This window comes from Mesoplodon densirostris, chromosome 18 (genome assembly GCF_025265405.1).
Source record: "Mesoplodon densirostris isolate mMesDen1 chromosome 18, mMesDen1 primary haplotype, whole genome shotgun sequence".
Classification (NCBI taxonomy): Eukaryota; Metazoa; Chordata; class Mammalia; order Artiodactyla; family Ziphiidae; genus Mesoplodon; species Mesoplodon densirostris.
In genome coordinates, this window is record NC_082678.1 from 9,575,051 (window position 1) to 9,595,313 (window position 20,263).

General features: G+C 54.1%; 1 protein-coding gene across 1 annotated transcript in view; it reads left to right on the forward strand.

Moving 5' to 3' along the window:
- Nucleotides 1–1,424: 1,424 nt before the first annotated feature.
- CRHR1 (corticotropin releasing hormone receptor 1) overlaps nt 1,425–20,263 on the forward strand; it is a 51,297-nt gene continuing 32,458 nt past the window's right edge. Inside the window, exon 1 of the mRNA XM_060080853.1 lies at nt 1,425–1,574. Coding sequence (XP_059936836.1) covers nt 1,542–1,574 — 33 coding nt within the window. The 5' untranslated portion in view covers nt 1,425–1,541. The remainder of the gene's footprint in view (nt 1,575–20,263) is intronic.

Consider the following 20,263-nt stretch of genomic DNA (forward strand, 5'->3'; position numbering starts at 1 on the left):
CAGGGCACAGAATCCAGGGCGGTTAGGTTCAGAGTTGGCTTGCAAAGCCGGCTGACCACCACCCCGGGAGCGTGCTCCGCCCGCAGCGCTCCCGCTTCCTCGGGAGGGTCTGCTGCTGCCGCTGCAGGCCCAGGCTCTGTGGGGTAGAGTCACTTCTCTACCTCCCCCTTCGGCTGTGGCGGGAGGGAGGAAGAGATAGAAGTCAAAAGTTCCGTCCGCCTGGAAGAGCTGGAGGGGAAAGTCTAAGGGGCTGGGGGAGGCGGGAGCTGCTTCCCAGTGCTGGGGGCGGGATGAGGGGCGGGATGGAGGCCAGGAGGCCTGGCGGGGCGGCTGACCCTACCCTGAGGGCTCGGCCGAGAGGGGGCGCTGTGACCTCCTCCTCGCCCAGCCCGTTGGATTCCTAGCTGCTCTCCCTTTCGTAGCGCAATGCGCGCTCGACTTTCCCCCTCCGCGGCGTTCAGAGGCCGGCTAGTCCTGCAGGGCACCGCCATCTCCCCTGGTCTTGGGGTTCCCAGGTTAAGCTCTTTGCCGGGACCAAACTGGGCAGGCGCTTAGTTTGTACAATGAATGAAGGATGAACGAACGAATGAAGGAAAATGAATGAATGAATGAATGAATGAGAAGGGTTCCTCCCTCAGAGCTTTCGCACCTCAGCGCGCGCCTGGCGTGCCAGTTCCAAAGGCGCGGGGGGTCTGGACCAACACCCCGGCCCTGCTGAGGTGGGGGCGGGGGGACCTTCCGGCCCGCCGCAGGGCGGGAACTGCCCGAACGCAGTTCCCAGCTTCACCAGCTTTCCGCGGCGCCTCTGCTCAGTCTGGGCTGCCCTATTCCCCAGCCTCCAAGAACCTCGCTCTTAGAGATTCACCTGAGCCCCCCAAGTCCCCTCAGACTCCCTCGGACTCCCCAGGCCCCAACCTGAAATCCGGCGGGAGGCGGGAGGCTGCCTCCTCTCCCGCCCCCGGGCCCCCAACCCCCGGCTTCTCCTCGGGCTGCGTCGGCCGCCAGCGCTGCCAGCGCGCCCAGCCGACTGCCGCAAACCCGGGCTCGGGGAAAAGGGGGTCAGGGCCGCGAGGGCGCGGGGAGCCGACCCCGGGAAGGAGAGGGGACCGAGGAGGCGGGGCGGGGGGAGGGAGCACAGGGGCGAGGCGCGGAGGAGGGACCGGAGGGGAGGGAGAGGAGAGGAGAGGCGCGGAGGGGAGGGGAGGGGACGCCCAGGCGAAGGGGCGGGGAGCCGAGGCGACTAGCGGCGCGGACCGCGGGGGAGGCGGCGGGGGCTAGGCGGGCTCCCGGCGGGCGAGAGGCAGCTGCGGGCCGGGCTGGGTCAGAAAGCGGCGGCCGGACTCGCCCGGGAAGGGGAGAGCGAGAGCCCGGCGGGCCGGGCTGCGGGGCCGGGGAGCGCGGAGCCGGGCGCCTCCGCCACCCGCGGCCACACAGGAGCCTGGCCGCCCACCCACGCAGCCCGAGCCCTCACCCGCCGGCCGGCCCCTCTGGGATGTCCGAGGGACCTAGGCATCCAGGACGGTGACCGAGCGAGCCCGAGGATGGGACGGCGCCTGCAGCTGCGGCTCGTTAAGGTAAGAGCGAGCCGGTCAGCCCTCGAGCACTGCGGGCCCGCAGCTCCGGGCGCGCAGCTCCGGGCGCGCAGGGCTAGGTAGGCTATGGGTGTGATGCGGAAAACTGGGTGTCACTGAGCAGAACTGTGCCCAGGTCCGGGGGCGGCCGGGGTTTGAGGAGCAGCCCAACTCCCTGCCTCTGGACCTTTGGAGCCGGCATTGGGCGGGGGGAGGGGGGGACGACACTGGTGAAAAAAGAAATCTTTGTGGCGAAGCTGCCGGGATGTTGGCGGAGGTGGGCGTGGGGTGGGGGGGTGTCAGCCCCCCCGGGTAACCAGCTCTGTGAGGGGAATCGCTCTAGGCTGTGGGAACCGACGCAGGGAACCCTCCCACCCTCCCAGGTAGACTGGGGTCCCGAGACAGGAGGCTCGGCAGAGGGGTTCCCCATCCGCCCCAGCACCGTCTCATCAGGTCGCCCACTCCGCACGCCTCCGCCCTGTTCCTGGGAGCTCCTTCCTGCCCCTGCAAGTCCGGGGAGATAAATGTCCCCGGTGCCTGCGAGCCCTGGATCAATATCGCAATCTCCGGAGAGCAGACCGAGCATCCGGCGGTAGTTACCGTTCCTCCGCCGCCGCCGGCCCGCCCGCAGGAGCACGACGCTGGGTCTCCGAGCCTTTGCACTAGCGGGTGGGTCCCCGCGCCTGCTCGCTCCTGCCCGGGCTCTGGCGACGCGATTCCTGCGTCCGGAGTTTAGGAAAGTCGCCAGACCGCACGTCCAGAGTCTGTCCGCTGAAGTTCTGGGGCGGCGGGGGCTGCCCCAGGGCCCGGGGAAGGGTTGGGGCGTCGACACCCGGGCCCGCCGCTAGTGACAGCTGCCACTTCCTGGTGCCGGGCGATTCCGAAAGCGGTTCGGCTTGCGGGGTGTAGGCAAGGAGGCGGCAGCGGAGGGAGGAGTAGGTGGGCCCCGGCGCCGCCGCGGGGGAGCCCAGCGCGGCTCTGGCCTGAGGATCCGGACTCCGCAGGGTCAGTGGGGACCGCCGGGGCACAGACACCAGCTTGACTGGATTCAGCGCTTTTACAAGCTATTAACTTCAAAAGAACTGAATGGATTGGGGGGAGGGGTGCGGATTGACTGAATTTCATTTTTCCATCAGTTATTAAACCAACTGTACGTATGTATATCAGCACACGAAGTGGTTTGAGTTAAACCACCAAGATTTAAAAATGCAACTGCTGCCGGCTCATCAGTTGAGACATTTCTAGTTACCGAGGCTTTCTCCATTCTCTCCCTCCCTCTCCCGAATATATATAAGTTGGTTTTTAAAAATGACTAAGGGTTGGTCTGATGGAACCCATATCCCCTCCCCCACTCCTTAACTGAGGACTGGCGGTGAACACAGAGATTATTTTCTGGGTGATGAAGGAGACCCGGGGAGGGAGAGAGGAGGAAAAACATCCAGAGAGCTTGACTAGATGGCACTGAGTGGGAATATTTTCCAAAAGACTAGAGTGTAGCAAACCTGGGTCTAAATTCACAAATCAGTTAGACCAAATTCAGTGTTTTAAATGGATTCAAAGGGTTGAACTGTAGGTTTTTGTTTTTGAGTTTACGTGGTAATAGGTAAATGTTCTTTCTCTGGCCTGGCCTTTCTTAGAATCATGTGCAAACTTCTGCTTAGAATTATGGTGCTCTTCTAAAAGGAAAAAAAAATTTTTTTTCTGTTGTGTGTGTGTGTTTCCTGCTAGGTGATGAGATGTGTGCCCTTTATGTCTGGCCTAATGAACTCAGTAGGTGCTCAGTAAATGCATACTGAATGAGTGAGAGGCAACAAATGAATGGGCAGCTAATGCGGTTTCAATTAAATAATTGCTTTTTCTTTTATTTATGTGGCATAGACAACTTGTTGGGTAGTGTTCTACCTGCTTTGCAAATATTAAGTCACTGAGTCCTCATAACAGTCCTGGGAAGTAGGAATTATTACTGAGGCACAGAGAGGCTAAGGAACTTTTTCCTTACTTGTTCCTCACAGATACAGCCAGTGAGTGGTGGAGCCAGAATTCAGAGTCAGGTACTGTGGCTCGAAGGCTTTGTTTTGTTAGCTTTTATCAGAAAATCTTTTAAGCCGCTAAAATCTCATCCAAGACTTCTGTCAGATGAGAGAGAGCACAGGTGGTTTTGTTGGTATCAAAGTCTGAATCTAGGTGGGGTTCATCCAAAATCCGGCGCTGTCCTCAACAACTCAGCCAGCTTTGGGAAAGGATCCACTCTGGGGCCCTTACCATGGGCCTCACACTGTACTGGTTACAGAGAACTGGGGGAAAGTGTGTGTGAATGTGTATGAGTGAGAATGAGTGTGTGCATGGGACTGTAGTTGTGTATGTCAGTGAGGGAGAGATGATGTCCGTGTGCGTGTGCGTGGATGCCAAGGAGACGGGTGAAATATTGTCTCTGCCCCCACGGGAGGGCCAGGGACCGACCATCTCCGAGTCACCTACCCACCAGCCGCAGCTCCTCGCAGGGAGACCCAAGTGTGGCTCAGAGTGGTGGGTTTGGCTGAGTGTAAAGAGTGGAGAAGGCAAGCCCTGGTGGGCTACTAAAGGAGAGTGAGTTCTGCGGAGAGAGCTGGTTTTATTGCTTTTGTCATAAAAGCAATCTAGCAGTATTACACAAAGTTTGAAAACCAGAGGGGGAAATTTATTACACTCTCACCCTCCTAACACAGCTATTGTTGCCATTTAAAAAATAATCCCAGGGCTTCCCTAGTGGCGCAGTGGTTGAGAGTCCGCCTGCCGAGGCAGGGGACGCGGGTTCGTGCCCCAGTCCGGGAAGATCCCACATGCCGCGGAGCAACGGGAGAGGCCACAACAGTGAAAGGCCCGTGTACCGCGCAAAAAACAAACAAACAAAAAAACCTGCAGGCCTTTTTTTTTCAAGTGCAGGTTTGGGCACAGCTGTGGCCACTGGGAACGCCCCCTCACTTACTGTCACAACCCAAGTCTGTCCCATGTTATTCCGGAGCCTCCAGAGGGAGATCGTCAATATCTGCATATTCCCTGTGAGGGGATACTCTTCTGCCACGTCTATATCTGTGCACATTTGGGCCATTTCCAGATTGCTTCTTTGACAAATAATATGGAGCCGGGTTTTGAGGGGAGCATGGGCAGGAGGGAAAACAAGGGCAAAAAAGTGAGCCATGGGGTGTGGGGACTATTGGCATGGCCACAGCCCAGGGGCAAAGTAGGAGAGGGAGGCTGACAGCCAGGCCAAGCCGTCAGGATTTGATATGTCCAGCCCTGGGCAGGGGCATGACTTGGGTCCGTCCAGTTCTTAGGGAGGGCATAGATTTGTGGAAAAGCAGGACACTGACCAGGGGCCGCTGAGGACGAGCTCAAGTGGAAAATCCATTTCTCACCCTCTAACATTTGCATCGTCGGAGAGCATCAGCAGCCAGTGGTGTTCAGCTGCACAGAAGAAGGAGTTTGGAGGGTCGAAGGTGCCCCTTGGCAACACCCCAAGTGCCCGTGGTGCTTACAAGCCCATGGGCCTGAGCCCCGGACATGATGTGACCTAGAAGGAAGGGGTTAGGTATAGGGCTGATCATTTTAGAAGCTATTGGGTTGGAAAGACCATCAACCTGGGAGTTGGCACACCTGACATCAGTCACAGCTATGCCTCTACTTAGCTGTGTGACTTCAGATAGGTTACCCTCCCTCTCTGAGCTACCGTTTCTCCGTAAACAGGGGTATTTGACTAGATTCTCTTTTACCTTTCACGTCTCTGTGCAAGATCTGTTTCCAAAAACACTCCTTAGGGCCACAACCTCATATGAGAAGAGTGGGGTGCAGCAGATTCAATTCCCAGCTCTGCCCTTTCCCAGCTGCAGGACCTCAATACTTGGACCCAAGTACCCTCTCTGAGCTTGAGTGTTCCCAGCTATGAAATGGAGGCAATACCTAACTCGAAAGGTTGAGGGAAGGCTGAAATGAGTTAATACACACACAAAGTGCCTGGAACAGCACCTGGCACAGCACCTGGCACAGAGTTCGCTTTCAGAAAAAGTTGCTAGGTGCCTGCTCTTCAGAGAAAATGAGATAATGCAGGAAAAAACAGCTAGGAAAAGCTCTTGGACATTCAACATGCAGCCTTTTTGCATCTTTCACCCGTCATAGAACTGGGCCTAATAATCAACTGCATGTAATAAGCGTTTCACAGATGTTTGTTGGCTGGCTGGCTGGTGTTATTGCTGCTTCCTTCAGTTTGGTATTGCATGATCAGAGTGGACCCATTGCTGTTCCCAGGAGGTGCAGGTGTCATGTCCAAACAGACTGAGAGATGCCAAAACCATCCTGGCAGAAAAGCCACCTCTGATGCAGAAAAGACTGGAACTGCCCCCCTTTAGGCCGACTATGGTTATGTTAAAAAGAAAAGAAAAGAAAAGAAAGCAACAAAGAGCCAGTGTAGCACCTGGTGATTTGGAGAATCCATTGAGGGTGGGGCCTTGGCTGGTCTGGAGGAGAGCAGGTTGTTAGCAGGTGACCTGGGGCCTTTCTTGTTTCCTCCTCTGTGAAAGGAGAGGGTGGGGTGATCTCTCCCAGCTCTCACTCTACCTAACCATTCATGGCATCAACAGAAGAAAAAGTGAGCCCATTTTGGAGCTAAGGCCAAGTCTTAGCTGCAGATTTATATTCAATGAATGAATTTGTTAATTACAAATGACTCCTGTCTACTTAGATCCTCGGGGGCCCCTGTCAGCAGAGTCCCTTGGAAGTAACATCATCAAGTCCTTTTTAAATGCTTGTCTTCCGACTTGTCGCTCTTGGCCAGCCAGCCCTCACTCCACCCAATGTGGCAATCAGCATCTTCTTGTGTGGATGGGAACATCAGGTGAAGCAGATGTGAACTTGAAACCTGACTCTGCTATGAAGCTAGGTTATCACTTGGAACCTCAGTTTCTTCATCTGTTTAAAAAAAAAAAAAGAGGAAAAATAGTATCTACTTTATGGGATAATCATAATGACTTCATGAGATGTCAAGTGTGAAATAAAGCACAACTGCGCATTGTCTGGCACACAGTAAGTGCTTAATAAATATTAACTATAGTAGTCACTTAATAAATCTTTACTGAATTTTATCAATCCAAGGAAGAACAGCAAAAGGAGGAGTGGTGAGGGAAAGGGAGGTGGAGGAAGGAGTACTTAGCAATGTAGAATCTCCTCCTGCCCCAGGGTCCTTTTTGTAGACCCTGGGGAGAAAGGATGGGGCCACCTGCCATCAGCCAAGCTCAAAGGGCAAAGGACAGAGGTGCCTGCTGTTGGCCCTCTGAACATCTCTGACATGTGAAAACATTTGGCATTAAAAGTGGAGACATGGGGACTTCCCTGGTGGCGCAGTGGATAAGAATGCACCTGCCAGTACAGGGGACACAGGTTCGATCCCTGGTCCAGGAAGATCCCACATGCCACGGAGCGACTAAGCCCATGCACCACAACTACCGAGCCTGCGCTCTAGAGCCCACAAGCCACAACTACTGAGCCCGTGTGCCACAACTACTGAAACCCACAGGCCTAGAGCCCGTGCTCCGCAACAAGAGAAGCCTGTAGACCACAACAAAGAGTAGCCCCTGCTCACCACATACAACTAGAGAAAGCCCGCACACAGCAACGAAGACCCAATGCAGCCAAAAATAAATAAAATTAAATCTTAAAAAAAAAAAAAGTAGAGACATGTAAGGAGGATAATACAAAATGATTAAGTCACTGACGCAAACAATTATTTTAAAACAACTAACTGGATTCCATTAAGCAACAGATTATTAACCATTTCTTTTCAGAGTAATTGCTGTCAACTTCAAAAAAAACTGAGAAGCTAGAAGGCAGGAGGGGAGGAAGGGAAGGAGGAAGATTTGGGGATCACGGACATGCACTTCCTTTTCTGTGAAATGGGTGTGTTGAGATGCAGTTCTGGGAGATGGGTCCCAGGTACACAGAACCCCCGACTCAGTGCTTTAGCTGAATGTGTTTTTTGGCAACTCTCCACCCAGGAGCCATGAATCCATTTCAGGGACAGATGAAGATGTTTGTGGGTGCTCTTTCTTCCCTATAAACTCAAGCAATATCACAATCCCTCTCCTGGCCCCGCTGGTCCCCAGGGAGCAGCCTCAGTGAGGTGCTTAGAGATGAGGTTTGTGGGGTGCACACCTGCCCCCCCTTCACCTGTCAATCTGTTCCCATCCTCCAGCCAATCTGGCCGGAAGCCAGGACGCCTAGGTCAAAGCCCAGGACAGAAACTGGCCAGACTGGTCCAGCTGCTTCTGTGCCTGAAGAACCAGAGAGATGGGGGTTTGTTCTAGGCTGACCGACTGCAATTTGGAGCCCACCCATAGCGAGTTTTAAGAGGTAGTGAGGCTACCGGGAGGCACAGTGGGAGACTTAGTTGAACCTTTCAGCGCTGGGAGGTCAGACCTTTGGGACAGTGTATTGCTCAGTACCCCTGGCAGGTGCATGGAGCCGAAGAGCTGGAGGGCAGGCTGCCCAGGGTGATGGGCTAGGGCAAGCGATGGCTGCGACATTTCCATTTACAGCAGGGTTTCCCCTGCTTTCATCCGTGTCTCCCCAGCCTCCTTGGCAGGATGTGTGAAGGGCTCCGTGATTTCCAGAGATACCAGCTGTTCCTGGAGCAGCCCCGCCACTGTGCGGACAGAGCTGGATGGGATAGGGAGGGATGGCCAGGGATGAGGGGCTGGGCTGTGTAGGCTGGAGACGGAAACCAGGCCCTGCAGGGCTTTGGCTACCCTGGGGAAGGGTCGAGGGAAAGCCCCGGGCTGTCTAAGGGGCAGAAGACCCCCCTGCACTGAGGGCCCCGACCCCACAGTCAGAAGCAAAGGCCCAGCTGGGTGCCCATGGGCCTGCTCAGGGTAGATGGTTTTATTATTATATAAAATGTGGACATGCAGAAAGACAGGAAGAAGCCAAAGGTGATGCAGAGATGGAGACCACTGGCTAAAGTTGGCATGAGAGAGAGAGAGATGAGGACAGAAGGACCTGGAGGAAAGTGAAGGGAGGAGGGTGGAAGGGAGAGAGAAAGATGTGAAAGCAAGAAAAAGACCTGCGTGTGCTTTTTGGCTCTTCTTGCTCAGTACTTTCCCTTTAGCAGCTAAGTGAACATGTGCCTCTGGTACTGAGGGCAGAGATGGCCTTTACTGGAAACGCCCCTCTCGATTTCTTTTTTTTTTTTTTTAAGAGTTTCTTTCTTTCTTTTTTTTTTTTTTTGGCTGCGTTGGGTCTTGGTTGCTTCTTTCTCTCGTTGCGGCAAGAGGGGGCTACCCTCCGTTGTGGTGCGCGGGCTTCTCGTTGCGGTGGCTTCTCTTGTTGCGGAGCACGGGCTCTAGGCGCACGGGCTTCAGTAGTTGCAGCACATGGACTCAGTATGTGTGGCTCACGGGCTCTAGAGCGCAGGCTCAGTAGTTGTGGCGCACAGGCTTAGTTGCTCCACGGCATGTGGGATCTTCCCGGACCAGGGCTCGAACCCGTGTCCCCTGCATTGGCAGGTGGATTCTTAACCACCACGCCACCAGGGAAGTCCCATCCGCCCTCTCCATTTCTTACAAGAATTCCCCCCACTCTCCCTAATCTGCTGCCAGGAGCCTTCCTCAGCCATCAGGGTCAGTAGAACCCCGGAGAGCAGGGATGCTCTGAGGCATGCCGTGTGGAGGCTGCGGATGCCTGCCCACGGGAAGGAGCTCCCCCCAACCCCACACCCTCCAGCGCCCCCAGGGCTGGGATCTCCCAACCCAGTCAGAAGGAACAAAGCCTGTTGCCTTTGAGGTTCTACCTGGCCCCCAGTGTGCAGTCTATGTCTTTCTTTCTTACACACACACACACACACACACACACACACACACACACACACACACACACACACACACACACACACACACACACACACACACACACACACACACACACACACACACACACACACACACACACACACACGCTGGGATCCTCAGGAAGTCCTCTGCAGTGTTTCTAATAGCGTCCCCCCACCTTCTATCCACTCAGAGGCTGCTGCACAGTCAGACCGTTGAGACAGGTGGGCAGCTCCCTCCTGCCCGGGCCAGGGCTGGAGGACTGACTCCCAGAGTAGCAGCTGGGCCCCCAGGGCCCTGGGGTCAGTAGTGGGGGTGGATGGCAGGTTGGACAGCCTCCGTGACCACGCCCCAGGCCGCACATGCCTGTCTGGGAGCCCGAGAGGCTGGGCCTTGGAGGGAGGCCTGTGTCCTGGGCTTGGTCTGAGCCCCTGCCTGTCCCCCTCCTCCTGCCCTTTCCCTCCACTTCGCCCAGCTTCTCTGGCTATTCACCGAGCGGCCTCTGTGCCCACGCCCACACACGCGACCCCATGGAGTCCTCCTGTCCCACTCTAGGGGTGAAAACACCAGGTGTTCCCCGCATGTCTCCATCGGCCCTTCTGGTCCTGTGCCCCGGCCCTCCTTCCTACCTCCACAGAACACTCATTTCTGCCCGCCGCCTGCCTTTGGCCATAGTGTTCCTCCTTCTAGGGCTTCTGTCCCCCTAGTCTCTCTACATCAATCCTGTCTAGTAGGTCCACCAAATTCTCCCTGAGCCATCACTACCCTCTCCTCCAGGAAGCCCTCCAGTCTAAGTCCATCTCTCACTGGTCATTCCTTTGCTTGCCCTCCTCCCCCTCATGTGAGCCTCTGGCTCACGGTGGAGCCTGGGCTCTCCAGCAACAGGGGACCCTGCAGCTCTTTGGTCTGTCCCCCTACAGGATGCTCAAAACATTTACCAGCCAGACCCCGCATGGACCTCTGGTCACTCTCACCTAACCCAAGCCCTTGTCCCACCATAGATTCTGAGCTCTGCCGAGTCAGGAGGATTCCCTTAAAAATAAAAGCGAAAACAAGACTGTGTCCCGAGCGCCTAACCAAGTACTCCAAGCTCCGTAGGCACACAATAGATGCTGAATTCGATGGAGGGCATCTCCCCGCTGAACATTTATTATCTGTGTGTGTGGAGGTGCTATGGCGACAGGAGACATGGAAATGACAAGCTAGACAGATAGATTCCCCCGGCTCTGCAAGTGGATTTATGACTCAATGGCTTATCGAGTGCTACGCTGTTGGCACCATTTAGTAACATTTAGCAATTCCAGTCCTGCTCCAGATTCCATCCCTGGTCCCCGTAGCACTGGAGGCATTTGTCCACGTGTAAAAGCAAGGGCAGCATTTTGCTTCGTAAGGGGTTCGGGCAGGGCTGGTAGGAGACATTGCCCGAAGCAGGTTTGGAGCTGGGCTGAGGACAGAGATGCCAGAACTTTCTCAGAACCTGGGGTCCTCAGAGAGCAGGTCCAGGGCACTTTAGTCCCCAAGCAGGGGCTGGGGAGGAGGCTTGGTGGCAGCCTGGGGCTCCCTCCCCGCCACTGTCCCGGTTCTGCCGGTTACGAGGCAGGAATAGCCAGACAAGGCAGAGGTGGGCACAGGACCCTGGTGGAAGGGAATGAGCCCATTCTTGGCTCCCTCCGTGGGATCTCGGCTCTCAGTCTACATTCCTACTCTCTAGCTCCCTAAGGGTGGGTGTGGGGCAGACTTTGGTGTCTTTCTCTCCAGATTGCTGGGCCCCAGTGACCGCACAGTGGACACCACGCCCAGGCTGTGAAACTCCGGGCCCGTGCAGTGGCACATGTACATCCCTGAGAAGCAGAGCATCCCTGGGGGAGGAGCACTGTGCCTAGAGCTGAGGAAGCAGGAGGCCTGGGACTGGGGCCGGCTCCGCCACTTCCTGGCTGGGTGACCTTGGGCAAGTCACACAACCTCTCTGGGCTTGGTCTTCCTCTGGACCATGATGGAGAATAAAGGAGGAAATGCCTGTGTGCTGAGGGGCCTGTCCCCCCAGAAGCTCAATGAGTGGGACCTGCTGCTTTCCCTGGTGAGGTCCCTCCCCCAGCCTCCACTCTGTCCCCCACCCCCCGACTCCTCCCCTTGACACTGAGCCCAACTGGTACTCAAGACCCTCTTCCTCCATGGGGCCTTCCCCGATGAGCCGGCCATCGTGTGCTCTCCTCCAGCTGAAGCAGGGCTTCTCAAACTAGCTGTAGGGAAGGCCCACATGGGTCTTTCCAATCCATGGCATGTGGTCCTGTTGTGCATGACGACCACGCAGCCTGCATCACATGACCCTTCTGGAGAGCTGGACAACATCTGAAGTGGTCTAGACCCTGTTCAATGAGATCACAGCAACGACAACTTTGTATCGACGTTTCCAGATGCTCACTCTCGGTAACGAACAGTCTGCAGTCCCGCACGGTCCCCGCCACCCTTTCAGCAGCGCTGATCTAAACCCCTCCTTTGGGGCCAGGATTCATAGCCCAGAATCTCTGGTTCACTTTTCAAGGGAGTCTGGCTGCCGGCCAGCCCTGTACCTGTGCGCCTCCTGCTGTAAGACTTGGTGCTATAGCAGCTGGGTTGGGCTGCCAGCTGTCAGGAAGAACCCCTGTCCAGGAGGATGGACACCTTCGGTTTATTCAGAGCCCCTACCACCTGGCAGGTTCTGGGTGGGCCCCTTCCCCCCCTTCGTTCTCACTCATCAATCCACACCTTATGACCCACCGAGGTCGGGGCAGGGGTTGGGGAGACACGTGACAGTCACAGAGCTCTGGTGAGACACGGGAAGCCCTTCCTCTGTGGTGGGCTCATCCCAAGGCTCACAGGACTCAGCCCCACGCTGGTTCTAGCCCTCGTCCCTGGGCTCACCCAAGATGAGGGAGCGCGACTTCTCCAGGGTCAGCTCTGCCTTCTGCCTCCGAGGAGCTCGCCCAGGGGGCAAGCTGGGCAAGCCCCAGTTGCTGGCTCCAGGAAAAGGCTGCGTGTATGCCCTCCCTGTGCTGCTTGATCCCCAGCGTTGGCTGTACCCACAGGTGGCCAGCTTCCTGTTTCGTCTGCATCTCCTGTGCACCGCCCCCCAGGAGGAGGCCTGGGGGCTCCAGGACAGCAGTGAGGGGAAGGACCTCCCATCTCCCCAACTGGCCAGGAGGGGTCATTCCCAGCAGTCTCCTGCCTTTGGACTGAGGCTAGGAGTTGGGGGAATGACGGGTCCAAGGCCACAGGGTGAGATCAGGGCCTCTTCCTGTCCTGCAGGCTCCTCCCTCGTGTCCTCTCATTCTTTCCAGCATTCTCCTTCCCATCACCATCTTCCTTCCACACTCCCAACTTCCATGATGGTCAGGCACGTGTTTTCAGAGCTGGGAAGGAGCTGCAAAACCCTCCAACCCAGGGTTTCCGCTGCTCAGCACCATTGACATTTGGGACCAGGTAGTTCCTTGCTGTGGGGCTGCCTGTGCATCTGAGGGTGCTGAGCAGTACCCCGGTCTCTAGCCACAAAATGCCAGTAGCTCCTCCTAGCTGTGGCAACCAAAAATGTCTTCAGATGTTGCCTCGGGTCCCGTGGGGGACAAAATTGCCCCCAGTTGAGAACTACTGGGCTAGTGCAGTTCTCCTCAATTCTGGTGACGCTTCAGAATCACTTGGACAACACTAAAAAAATAGAGAGACTCCCAAGTTTCCCCTCAGGCCTGCCGAGCCCAGATCTCTGAGGTGAAGCCTGAGAAACAGAATTTTCTGTCTCTTGGCTGCCAGGCATTGTCTGAAACTTCTGATTTTGTCTAATTCACTTCTTTTACAGACAAAGAAACAGGCAGGGCCATTGCCCAGCTTATGGATGATTAGATGGTTATTCCTAGTCTCTGCCCTGAATCTCCCTGCTCACTGGGGTTGGGTGGTCCAGCAGCCCCCTCTAAACCACCCTCATGGCCTTGGAAGGCAGTCACTTGTCCAGGAAAAGCAGCCTCAAAGCCTTTCGCAGTTTTCTAACAGAAATTAATTTCCAGCCGTCAGATGATTTCACTCTGCCTTCCCGACCCTCTTCACATCCCTTTTATTTATTTATTTATTTTTGGCTGTGTTGGGTCTTGTTTCTGTGCGAGGGCTTTCTGTAGTTGGGGCAAGCAGGGGCCACTCTTCATCGCGGTGCGCGGGCCTCTCACTATCGCGGCCTCTCTTGTTGCAGAGCACAGGCTCCAGACGCACAGGCTCAGTAGCTGTGGCTCACGGGCCTAGTTGCTCCGCGGCATGTGGGATCTTCCCAGACCAGGGCTCGAACCCGTGTCCCCTGCATTGGCAGGCAGATTCTCAACCACTGCGCCACCAGGAAAGCCCCACATCCCTTTTAAAATGCAGCTTCTTAAAGGACATCACTTTGCTGCTGACACTGAAATCCCCCTCGCTTTACACTTGTCAGAGAGCTGGCTGAACGAGAGCACAGCTGATAGTGGCACCTGCGTGGCTGGTGTCCCCGTGCTGTCCCCAACCCCTCGGCTCTGTCTCTCGGAGTAGCAGATGCCTCTCCCACCCCCTCAGGGACTGGTTCCCAGGGTTTGGGAGAAGCTCACAGCTCACAGCTGAGCAGTTCCCAGGGTCAGGGGCTGGATCAGAGACCCGGTTGGGCTCCATTCCCTTGCGAGAACCAAACTCCACCCTTCCTGAGCCCCCTACTGACAGGGCCCCACTGGTGTCTACCCCCAAGTTCCCACTGCCAGCTTTCGGGGAGCCAGGCTGTGGCCCGGAGCTAGAGGTCAAGAGGCAAAGTAAACCTGTCGCTCCTCCTTTGGAGGATCCATGCAGTGGTGGGGCCTAAGAAGGGAGGCCGGACAGGCAGGGAAACAGGCTGACCTGCCCAGGGGTACAACCCCAGGATTGGAGCATCTCTATGGTGGGTAGATAGTAAAGGCTCCACTTCTTGGTGTTGAGAAGGATTAAATGAGAAAAATCACAGGGTCTGGCACTGTGCAAGTCTTCGGTCAAAGCTGGAACTTAGAAGAAGAAAGGGAGGAAGGAAGGAGAGAGGGAGGGAAGAAGGGAGGAAGGAAAAAGAAAGGAAGGGAAGGGAAAGGAGGAGGAGGAGGAGGAAAAAATGGAGGCAAGGGAAGACTGAGACAGGTGGAGAGCTTAAGACCAGGAGAGGGAGGAAGTTAGGTAGGAGGGACACCGGGAGGCCGAGAAGGCACGAGCTATGAGAAAATGTTAGTGAGTGAATTGAGAGCGAATCCTATCAAGAGGAGGAGAGAAAGAATGTGTGAGCAGCAGAAAAGGAGGCTAGACCAGGATGGGAGGTCAGCGGTGCTCCAGGGCACTGCCCGCCCCCCACCTCCCTTCCCTGCTCTCAGCAAGTCTGCATCAGCGACAGTGATGCAAACTTGACTTTCGCAGGTGTCTGCTGACTCCTGGGAGTGGAGTGGTGGTGAAAAGTGGGTGTGCACACCCGGGGTGGACAGGCAAACCAGTCAGGGGGCGCTTCTGGAGAGAAAGGCCAAGTCAGGAAGGAAGCAACTTATACATAGTCGAGTAATCCTAATCACTACCGTTGGTTAATGGCTTACCGTGTGTTTGGACCTGTGCTGTTTGAAACACACCATATTGTTGAATCTCTCCAAAAGTTTTAGAATATAAATACTTCATCCCTATTAGCACCATTTACAGATGGGGAAACTGAGGCTCAGGGGTGTTAAGTGATTTTCCCAAGGTCAGACGGGTAGGAGGGGGCAAAGAAAAGATTCCAGTGTGGATCTCTCTGGCCTCAAAGTTAAAGGTCTGAATTTCTACTCTCCTGTAAAACCTGGAGTCAGAGCATATTCAGACCTGGAAAGGAGTGTAGGGAACACTGCCCTCCTCATTTCACAGATGAGGAAACTGAGGCGGGCGGGGCAAGGGAAGGAGACTTGTCCATGGTCACAGAGCAAGTTTGCCAGATTCGGAACAGGAGCACAGCCCTGCACTTGCCACCCCAAAACACTTTTTCCTTCAGCACAGCCTCCTGGAGTCCAAGGTGGAGATCAATGCAGGAAGGAAGACCAAGGGCAAAAAAGAGCTCCTGGTGGGCAGGGAGAAGAGATGCAGGAAAACGGGGAACAGGAAGCGAACCCGTCAAAATGTCCAGGTGGGACCCCATGGTCAGAGGGGACAGAAAATGAAAACCCATCCATTCATTCACTCTGTGAGTCATTCATTTATTCATTCAACAAACATGTATGGGGGCCCACTCTGTGCCAGGCCCCACTAAGGGTACAGAATTAGCCAAACACAGACCCTGCCCTCAGGGAGCTTATAACCAACTGGACAGCATATCTGGGACCCTTGGAGGGGAATGTGTGAACTCCAGAGCTGGGGTGTCTCAGGTCCTCACTGCCCTTAGGGTGGGTGAAGTAGGTTTCAGCTCTGCTGTGGGGCCTCGTTGTGGGAGCAGAGGAATGAAGTAGTAGGGAAGGGGGCAGGGTGCCTCCTGAGCCCAGGGCCCCAGGGGAAGACCTGAGGGCGCGAGCACCCAGGTGTGCCCCACTCCCTGAAATGTAGGCAGGAGACCTTCCTTCCCATTTTTCCTCTCTGCACAGCAGCGATTTAAGTTAATTAAGTGGAACAATACATTCTTTCTCAACTGCCTAGAACAGAATAATCTTTCATTGCTCACCCACTTTGGGGAAAGCACAGGCTCTTTGCTTTGAGGTGGCGACAGGTTGTGGCTATCCTAGAAAGAGGCTGTCCTGGGGCAGGATGGGGAGAAAAGGGTGGTTGGGGGCAGAAGTCCTGGGCAGTCAAGAGGGCTGAGAAAGGACATCTGGCATCACCACCCTCTGTCCCAAGTCTGGCTTTACCCTGGCTAGTCTTTAGAGCACCACCTCTGCGTGGATTAGAAAATGCACCCCCCGCCCGAGGGTCCCGGCTCTGCTGATGCAGAGCCTGCAATTCTAGCCCCCAGAGACCTCTCCACTTGGCACCTCTGTGCAGGGCAGAAATTGCACAATTGCATGTGGGCTCTGTACCTCCCCTGTATTGTCATTCCGTCACTACAGATACATCCCCTGTAGGCACACAGGTTTCAGAAGAGTTGATTGCGCATATGTTTTATTTCTGCAAATCAGATCCTAATTTTTAAATCCAATGGGGAGCCAGCTTTCTAAAGAAGTCTTGATTTATGATCCCTCTTCTTTTTCATATTTAGATTTTTTTTCTCTTGGCTTTGCTTAAAACAGGCTATACCTTGAAAACCACATCTCTGATAAAGGGTCACTATCCAAAATATATAAGGAACTCATACAACTCAAGAGTAAAAAAAAAAAAAAAAACCAAAAACAAGCCCCACAAATAATCCAATTAAATCTGGGAAATGCAAATAAAAAACACAATAAGATTTCACCTCACATCTGTTAGAATGGTTATTATAAAAAAGCCGAGATAAGTGCCAGGGAGGATGTGGAGAAAAGGGAACCCTTGTTCACTGTTGGTGAGAATGTAAATTGGTGCAGCCACTGTGGAAAATAGTATGGAGTTTCCTCAAAAAGTTAAAAATAGACTGCCGTATGATACAGCAATTCCACTTCTGGGTATGTCTCCAAAGGAAATGAGATCATTACCTTGAAGAGATATCTGCATCCCCATGTTCATTGCAGCATTGTATACAATAGCCAAGATGTGGAAACAACCTAAGTGTCTATAAATGGATGAATAGATAAAGAAAATGTGGTATATACATACAGCAGAGATTTTTAAAATTTTTTATTGGAGTATAGTTGCTTTACACTGTTGTGTTAGTTTCTACTGTGCAGCAAAGTGAATCAGCTATACGTATACATATATCCCCTCTTTTTTTGGATTTCCTTCCCATTTAGGTCACCACAGAGCACTCAGTAGAGTTCCCTGTGCTAAACAGTAGGTTCTCATTGGTTATCTATTTTATGCATAGTTTCAATAGTGTATACATGTCAATCCATACAATGGAATATTATTCTGCCATAAAAGGGAAGGAAATCCTGCCATGTGTGACAACATGGATGAACCTTGAGGGCATTATGCTCAGTGAAATAAGTGAGACAGAGAAAGACAAATACCATATGATCTCACTTATATATGTGGACTCTAAAAAAGTCGAGGGCTTTCCTGGTGGCGCAGTGGTTGAGAATCCGCCTGCCAATGCAGGGGACACGGATTCGAGCCCTGGTCTGGGAAGATCCCACATGCCGCGGAGCAGCTGGGCCTGTGAGCCACAACTACTGAGCCTGCGCTCTAGAGCCCGTGCTCCGCAACAAGAGAGGCCGCGATAGTGAGAGGCCCGCACACTGCGATGAAGAGTGGCCCCCGCAGGCTTCCCTGGTGGCGCAGTGGTTGAGAATCCGCCTGCCGATGCAGGGAACACGGGTTCGTGCCCCGGTCCGGGAAGATCCCACATGCCGCGGAGCGGCTGGACCCGTGAGCCATGGCCGCTGAGCCTGCGCGTCCGGAGCCTGTGCTCCGCAACGGGAGAGGCCACAACAATGAGAGGCCCGCATACCGCAAAAAAAAAAAAAAAAAAAAGAGTGGCCCCCGCTCACCGCAACTAGAGAAAGCCCTCGCACAGAAACAAAGACCCAACACAGCCAAAAATATAAATAAATAAATAAATTAATTAATTAATTTTAAAAAAAAGTCGAACTCAGAGAAACAGAACACATTGGTGACCGCCAGGAGTGGAGCGGAGGTGTGGGAATGGGTGAAAGTGGTCAAAGGTACAAACTTCCAATTATGAATGAATACATTCTGCGGGTATGATGGACAGCATGGTGACTATAGTTAACGATACTGTGTTACATATCTGAAAGTTACAAAGAGAGTAGATCTTAATAGTTCCCAACACACACACACACACACACACACACACACACACACACAATTGTAATTACGTGAGATGATGGATGTGTTAATTAATCTTATTGTGGAAATCTTTTTGCGATATATACATATATCAAATCATTATGTTGTACACCTTAAACTTACACAATGTTATACGTCAATTACATCTCAATAAAGCTGGGAAAGAAAGCCACAGCCCAGAGCAAAGCAGACTCAGGATGGTCAGATATATTCGGGTTGTGGAGCCAGGGGACCCCAGGACCCAAGAGGAGTGGGCCTTCCTTCCTCGGCCAGCAGACGGCAGTGTCCACTGGGGGTCTTGCCTCCCAGGGAGGGTTGCAATCTTGGCTTCACTGGGGAGTTGGGGGGCCTCTCTGTGCTCCAAGTCAGGATCTGCCACAGTCTCCTGGGCGAGGGAAGGCAGCCAGGCTCAGGTTCATCCCCAGCTACTGAAGTGCCTCCACTGAGCCGGTGCCTCTGAGGTCTCACTTCCCCTCTCTGGGCCTGTTTCCATACCTACAAATGATGAAACTGACCAGCTATGACAAGCTGATGCTCAGGAATCCACCTTGGCACTCCAGGCCTGAAGGATCCATCGCAGCCTGGTGTCTGGGCCCTTCCACAGATGGCCTGTCTAGTCTCCTCAAGCTCAGGACCCTCCCCTTGCCTGGAAAGCCCTCTCTTTCCTTCTTACAGCCTGTGCCCCCTCTGCCATTCTCAAACTCACCTCCCCCAGGAAGCCTGCCCACACCATCACCTTGTGCTGAGCCCTCCTGTAATCCTATGGTCCCCCTGTGCTCACCAACACCTTGCCTTGCCATTCTCCTTTTAGTGTGTGTGTGTGTGTGTGTCTGTGTGTCTGTGAGTCCTTCCCTGCCTCTTCTGGATTCCTTTCCTTTTTTCCAAATCAAGGAGTCCTGGACTCATTGAATGTAGAATCCCAGTTAAGCAAGGGGCTCAGTGAGATCACTTAATCTGGTGGTTTAAAAAAACAAGAGACAAAAATCAAAACAACTTCCCTTCTAAGCTGAAAAATCCCTTTTCAAAGGAAAGCTTACAGAGAAGGCAGAACAGTCGACTGAGTGAAGGAGAAGACCCTGGTCCTGCTGCAGCCCCACTCCCCGGGGCCTGGAAGGAACACCAGGACCAGCCTGCTCTAGTCCAACCCTCTCGGTAACCAAGGAAGATTCAAGGGCCCGGAGTGACCAAGTCATGATAGTGACCCCATGGGCACTTCTAGAAGACTTTAAATTTCAGAAAGCATCTTCCTCCTTTTCTCCTCCCTCCCCAGGTGACCTGCATCCCTGTGATGCAGGAAAGAAAGATCATATCGCCCAGAGGGGCCAGGTGACTCGCCCAAAGTCACACAGTTAGCAGTCGCAGGATTGGGCTCAGAACTCAGCAGAAGGGGGAGGAATCTTGCTGAAAGATCGCTCGCAAACTCTGCAGCTGGGGTTCTGCCTAAGGGCCAGCTCAGTCCCTGGCTCCTAGGGAAGGTTTTCTTGGGGCCTCTGAGGCCTCTCCCAGGCTGAGCATCAGAAGTTGTCGTGTAGGGGAGGGAAGGCAGGCCCCCGTCTCTTTGCTCCTCATGAATCTAGGGAGATGAGCGCGGCCCCTGGTGCCTCCAGTGGCCCTTCAGGATTCTTGCTGAAAGGTTAATTACCAGACCATCCCATCAAAGGAAATTGCACTTTTGTGCAATTTGCCTTAAAGACCAAACTGAACTTCAGCAACATAGTTATTTATGGACTCTAATAAGCATTTTCTGGGTGTGATTAACCTTTATGCCAAAGTCACACTGGGAATTGGGATGGCAGCTTCAATTCTAGCCATGCTGTGTGCTGGCCGGGGGGTGGGGGCATGTACAGCAGCTGGAGCAGCCTGGAGCAGGCAGGCAGCTGTCAGCCTCTGGCCCGCCCACCCCGCCCTCTCCATGGCTCCTGCGCCCTTCCCTCTCCTCTGCCCATCGCTTCTTCCCAC